General features: G+C 36.6%; 1 protein-coding gene across 1 annotated transcript in view; it reads right to left on the reverse strand.

Annotated features, from left to right (window-relative positions):
* Window positions 1-4,272: 4,272 nt before the first annotated feature.
* The window catches only part of LOC107098483 (Purkinje cell protein 4-like), a 53,961-nt gene continuing 51,291 nt past the window's right edge, over window positions 4,273-6,942 (reverse strand). The window contains exon 3 of the mRNA XM_015396202.1: window positions 4,273-4,893. Coding sequence (XP_015251688.1) covers window positions 4,763-4,893 — 131 coding nt within the window. The 3' untranslated portion in view covers window positions 4,273-4,762. The remainder of the gene's footprint in view (window positions 4,894-6,942) is intronic.

Raw genomic sequence — 6,942 nt, forward strand, 5'->3', positions numbered from 1 at the left:
TGCCTTATTTGGCTTGGGTGGGCCTAGATAAATAGCAGCGGTAAGGCATGATCAGGCAAATAATTGCTACAAATATTACTGGGTAGATTAAAAGTTAATTGGAGAGGGAAACCTTTATAATGAATTGCAATATTCTTTAGTTTAAACTGTTTGCTAAAATGAAATGGATCCAGAAGAGGATCTAAACTATCATAAAATTGGATCAAAAATTAGCCAAAAACACAGACAATGTTCAGTTCTAAGGTGATAAATAGTTTGCATTCACCTCTGAGTAGTGCAGAAATTGGAAAATTGTTGTTAAAAAAAACTGACATGGGCTAAAGTTTGTAACTGCACACTGAGTAGAAATGTCTTCTTTTGAAAGAAGCTGTGCTGCATTGTGACGAATGACAAAAGCCAGATTGTTTTTTGGGTTTAGAGGTCAGAGATGGTGTGTAAGACCCTTTAAGACAGAATTCAAGCTGCAGAACACTAAAAGTAAATGGTGCAGCCATCCTTCTAAGGGAAAATCTCATGCTGTGGTTAACTTTTTATACTTTAATCTTGTAAAAACCTTGTGCTGAAATAAAGAAATGTTGCAAAACAAAGAATACAAAGGAATTGTGGAATGGTGCCTGACCTCACCTGTTAAAATAACTCCTGCTTCACATTTCTTTGTTTTAAGATACACTATATTTTATAGTGTTCCCAATGCATCTTAGAGCAGAGACAAAAAAACCCCCATAAAAAGTGAAACCTAGGATGCTAAACATGATCAACTTTTTAAACATCCATGGGAATTATTTAAATAAATCATGTGTGAACATTTTTCTTTGATTTTACTGTTTTACACTCTGCTAGGATAAAAGCTGTAATTTTTCTTTAGTACTTATAAGACACTACAAACCATTTAGCTGCAGATGAAAGGAAACTGCTTGTCTCTCACTTTAATCCTCCCAGGCTTCTAAGGAAGATCTGTGAGATCAATTTCCGTGGTATAAAAGGTTAACCTGACCTACATATAATTACTTAAAGTCCCATTTAAGATGAATATATCTATAGAAAATGACTCCTTAGAATAAAAAAAAGGCAGGCTATAACCTTTTCACATTGGCAACTTTGTGTTTTATTTTTGAAAGAAAATGCCTTGCCTTTTTTGCAAATAATTCATATTTTGTCGAGAAGTTAGATATCTCCAGGGAATTGTTATTTTTAGGGGGAGAATTAATATGGATATTCTCACATTATCAGGATTATATCACCAATGTGAACTGTGAAACATTATTTTGGACATAAGTCATTCCAACATTATAACTCAAGGATAAAAAATTTTGCTGTTTTTCTGATAAGAAAGTGTGGATTAAGCCTGCAGTACCATTGACGTGCGCATTACATGCGCTGAACTGATTCATGAGTCTGCCAAACATGTCGGTCCATTGTTTCTGCACGGGGCCATACAGTAGAGTTAAAAATACATTAGACATTTTTTGTTTGTACTTTTTAAATATATTTCTGTGATTAATTTCTAACAGGTACTTGTAGATTTTTAAGGATTCTGATTGGCTGACAAGTTCTAGTTTTGTGGAACGCTGCCCCCTATGCATCTGGCATCAATCCATCCACCTATTTTCCATCATGCTGGGGTCGTGACGGGTGCTGGTGCCTATCTCCAGCCGTAAATAGGCAAGATACGGGGTACTCCAGTGACACGTCACCAATCTATCACAGGGCAACACAGAGACAAACAAAACAAACAACCATTCACACACACACTCACACCTAAGGGGAATTTAAAAAAACCTATTAACATAGAAGTCATGTGTTTGGACTGTGGGAGGAAGCCGGAGTACCCGGAGAGAAACCATGCATGCACAGGGAGAACATGCAAACTCCATCCAGAAAGACCGGGAATCAAACCCGGAACCTTCTTGATGCAAGGCAGCAAGCCACTGTGCCACTGCATCTGCATATTTAAAAAAAATAAACAACTAAAAGTTGTGTTTCTGCTGGTTGGTTTGGATGAACATTTTTCTAAAAAAACCTCTATATGTACGCTATTACTTTTAAAAATAAGGTAGCAGAGATTCATATATATATATTTGAAAACCCTGCTGAATGTGGATTAGGCCTTAATATCATAGCCTTGGGATCTTGTATTCTGTTTGGTTTCTCTGTATATTTAAGAGTTTATAGGAATTTTGGGAAATGTATGTAGTTTTCTTTTTTTGTTCTATAGTTTGTTGTTGTTATAGTGGCTGATACGCCCTCTGTTTGACTGTAGCAGAACACAGCTGCCATTGGCTGTGAGGACAATTTGCCCGCCTCGATTTCCTGAGTTTCTGTTAGACCACCTTTGAAGCACAATTCAACGCAGTAGGCATAGCGGGATTTTAGTAGCATTTTGTTTGTTTTTTCTAACTTTTTCCTGCCCAGAAAGTTGCACAAGTCCTTAGCTCAAACTTTACTTTTCAATATTACTTTCCATGTGTCTGCTCCCCAAATGTTGGTAATTTGTTCCTCCTAGGGTCTGAGTTCAAACCTATTACGTTATTTACTCTAAACGTATCTTAGGTGTAAGCACCCATATGTTTGCATTGCAGTCTCCCCCATGTGTTCTTCTTCTGTGATGAAATGGACTTGCAAACTCTCTACGGTTCTGAACATGCTCACAAACCCTATGATTGGATGGCTTCTGCTCACCCTGACACATCTGCTCCTTATTTGCTAATCATCCCATCTGCTGTATTTTGATAATACATATCAACCTTGGCTGTGCTACAGGTTGCCCGTCATACAGCTGTCTCCTTGAAAGGAGATCACACTTTTAATTCCTCTGTCTTATAAATAACTCAGGTGATCAGCTAGAAAGCAAGACTCTATTTCTAGCATTTTAATAAATTAGGAACCAAAAGAAAATCTTTATCTACAAGGATTTTTCCGATGGAAGGAAACAAGAATATTTGATTTTGTATTACCCTCTATATTTCTTGTGTGCATTTGGTTCCTGAGCTGTAAAACCTGACTATTTATCACAAACTGGTGACAGCCATGTCAAAATGAAGAACTCAAGAAGAGATAGGACTTGTTTATGATCTCCAAACAGTTCAGACATATTTTAATAATTGGATTTTCTCCACAAAAGCCAGTCATTGAAAAGAAATTGACTTTTATTATTTAACATACAATATAAGGCAATCTCTTTTTCCGGTTATTTGGGTTCATTTCAAAGGATAAAGAAAAACATGGTTGCAGGCAGCACTGGTGCAACACAGATGCCTCATTCCTTTACATCGCTGTCACCAGCTCGAATATGGAATCCTAAACTTTTCTCCACTCTTCAATCCCATATCGTGTCTATCTATTTAAAAAAAAAATCATAAATAAATGCTACTAGTTCCTATAAGAAAATAAATAAAATTGCTGGCAAAGGTGAAAAAAGGCCAAAATACGCCACAATGGACAAAATTCACTCTAAAATGTTCTTGTAAATGATCTGTATTGATATGAATGCTGCCAATATCAGGCAATACATAAATCAACTATTAATCACAACTGCAGTTGTCATGACCCATATGAATGAGCATTTGCACAGGTATACAATAAAAATCATTATCCAAATTTGTTAACAATTAATAAATGCTTTCTTATAATTGGCTTTTGTTTATCTGCAAACTCTGGAATACTTTATGGAAGCTCCTACAGTCACCATATAAAATGCTTGGGTGCTTGAATGGGATAAAGTTGCAAATCACTTTTTTCACACTGTTTTTGATATGCTACTATTTGACAAAAATAGAATCAATGTCTGCAGAGCTAGTGATACTTTGCATAAACTGTTCATTCTTAATTCAAAGTGTTGTTTTTTTAAGTTAGTATTTAAGAAACCAATTTTTATTGGTTAATTTTATCAGAGTACAATCAAATCTTTTTCCATATTTTTTCAATTAACCTAAATTCACTTTTATGTATAATTCATTAGAGGCAGAATTTCAAATGGCCTTCCCCCCCAGTGGTGAAATGTGGCTGTCCAGTCTTGAACAAAATGAAATGATTAATCCAAAGTGTTTGGATGCTAAAAGCTAAGAGGTGCTCAGTGAGCATCAGTTGGTCACATAGCTTGGATCCAGAAGAAGAATCTCATCAAGCTCAGAAGAAGATATAATCAACATCATTTAGACATGTTTTTGTTTTTAGTTTCACCTCAAGAGTGCAATGTGTTCAGCAATTTGAAGCAGGACATAGAGTTTGAGGTGACATATTGCAGTGTTTTTATCCACACACACACACACACAGTTTCCACATAGTTATTTTTTATTTATTCAATGTACACTGACACACAAGTTTGACAGAACCATGCAGGTAAGAAAAATGCCTCAGGGTAAATGAAAAGTTCCTGGAAAGGTTTCGTAAAAGCAAGCTTTATCATCAGCTCCGGAGACAGTCCAGGTAGGGCGAGTACTGGTAAAACTATGAGAATAAGTACAAAAACATAGAGAAGGTATGATATATGGACATATATGGCAGGACAGAAACCTAAATCTTCAACCTTGTTCTCATATCTAGTAATACAGCAGTCAACATTATAAATAATAGCAATCATAATGACAGGGTAATGAGAATTCACAGACAGTCATAAGATTAACAGGCTATTGCATTCCCTTTCCCACCCCACCTTTTCACAACCCCTTCTGTTTAGACAGGTATGAATTTGTTTACATGCAAATGTCACACCGGCGTCAAAGTGCCATCACTTCCAAAGGACGATGGATCACCATGGCGCTCACTAGGACTTCTCATCGCGCTTCTTCTTCTGGAACTTCCTGAACTGGGACTGGATGGTGACCGCTGCCTTTTCGGTCTCTGGGGCATCCATGTCGATGTCAAAATCCTCTGGGACGTCCGCCTTGGACTCATCTGGAGGGGAGAAGAAAATGTATTTCCTTGTGAAACTCCTCACAATAGTTATACATTGGTTGATCAATCGTTAAGAAGGTGTTTTTTATCCCACCTCTAATATGGAGCACGCTTTAACTCATTATCCATTTAGTAATATGCTATATTTTATCTCTATCTCCTTTAAATATACTTAAAAAGTCACAAGATAACTCTACAATAGGACAATTGTTTGAACACTTTAAATATCAAATGAGTTTTTTTAACAGCAAGTCTGTGTGTTAATTCTGTGTTTGTATGTTTTTGTTTTCCTTTGTGAAAATTATGGTATTTTTATTTGAATGGTGACTCATATATGGCATAAATGGCAAGGTTCAATTCTCTCTTCATCCAGCAATAGACTAATGACTAATGCAGCTCCCTTTTGGGTCACTATGCATTCATCTTACTGGATCAGGTGAGAAGAGTGGGGATGACTGCAGTACTGTTATTAATGTTAAGATGTTAGGTTATACAAGAAACTGTAGCTCAGAAACCTGCTCCTGAAAGGCAGACAATAGGATTTTTTATGCTAATGAAGCAGAGCAGCTCAGTCCTCTGAGATACCATGAAAAGATAATATTGACTTTGGACAGTTCCTCTGCGACTCACTGAGCAGAGGTCTGTGCATTGCAAGAGTGACCATGCAGTTTTTTCACTTTGCAGAATAACTTAATATTCCTCAACAAATACTTCTCGGTTGTTTTGTTTTTTGCCTTTTCTTTCCATGCCTAAAACAGAATATTGATTTGGGGGAAGTCAGCTCCACAGAGCTCACTATAGACAACCACATGACAGACAAGACCGAAAACAGAAAGGAGACTCATGTATCGACTGTGCAGCTAATCCTTAGGTTCTCCAGGGGCTAAGCCTGAGTACCTCTCTCTTGCAAGCTAAAGGAGGAAACACTAACTGCTGTGTCAAAGCCAGCTTTGAATCCTGCATTAATTGATATTGAATTTTTCAACTTTCCACTGCCTGCTGGTTTCATCCCAGCTATTTTATCTGTTGGGCTGTGCCTTTTGCTGTCTGCAGTGTCAAATACAAATATGCTCATGGTTTATTAGACAGTTGTCTTTTTTGACTTCAGAGCTTGTCAGAGTTGAGAGCAGAGGTATGGTTTTGTGTATATATATAGTATTTTAAGAACCACGATGAACAGAGCAGGTCAAACCAAAATAAAATGACTATTTGCAACTAGCATACAGTGAAAGAAGTAAATAAGAGAGAAAAAGGGAAAATCTCAGTTACACCTATATAAACGTGCTGTATTTATAAGTTTAAATCTCGTCTCATCCTTTACCAGTTAGCTCACAGAGGGCTGGTGTCTATGGGCGAAACATGGGTTACACCCTGAAAGGTAGAGATGCAATACAAAGACATCCTCTTCGTTCTTAGCATGACAGAAGGGAAAAAACTTCCTCATTAACTTTTAAATCCTTGAGGGCAGATTAGATGGCCATGTTTCCCTCTTTGCTTCTGTCACACTCCTGTCACATCAAAACCCTTGTGCAAGGTGATTTTTTTATGTTTTACACAGATTTATTCAAAGCTACAGGGTGTAATTTTTTTTAGCGGCATCTAATGGTTAGACTGCAGCAACATAAAGCTTCTCCCCTTCCAATAATACAAAATGGCTTCTGAGACATCCATATCACCCATCTTATTAGGCGATGACAAGGTTTCTTCACATAGATAACTTTATAGATATAATTTATTAGTATATGTATTATATATATTTTATATAAGCATAACTTACCGTAATCAAATTCAAGTTTATTTTTGTAAAGATGCCCAGTACATATTTATACTTTTCCAAAGTGATGCATGACTCACTCCTTTTCTTTTTTACCCAAGAGGTTAGCCTTGTTTTACAGTCACTGTAAATTACTGTTTCTTGGATAAATGGTTAAAGCTGAAGTCTGTAAGTTTTTAAAAATCACTTTTTTGTCAAACAGGCTAAAACTGTCCCTATGCCCAGACAGCAGTACATGTGATATGTAACCTGTGAAAAAAACTGCTTCAATTGGT

Source organism: Cyprinodon variegatus, unplaced genomic scaffold (genome assembly GCF_000732505.1).
Source record: "Cyprinodon variegatus isolate N-32 unplaced genomic scaffold, C_variegatus-1.0 Scaffold781, whole genome shotgun sequence".
Lineage (NCBI taxonomy): Eukaryota > Metazoa > Chordata > Actinopteri > Cyprinodontiformes > Cyprinodontidae > Cyprinodon > Cyprinodon variegatus.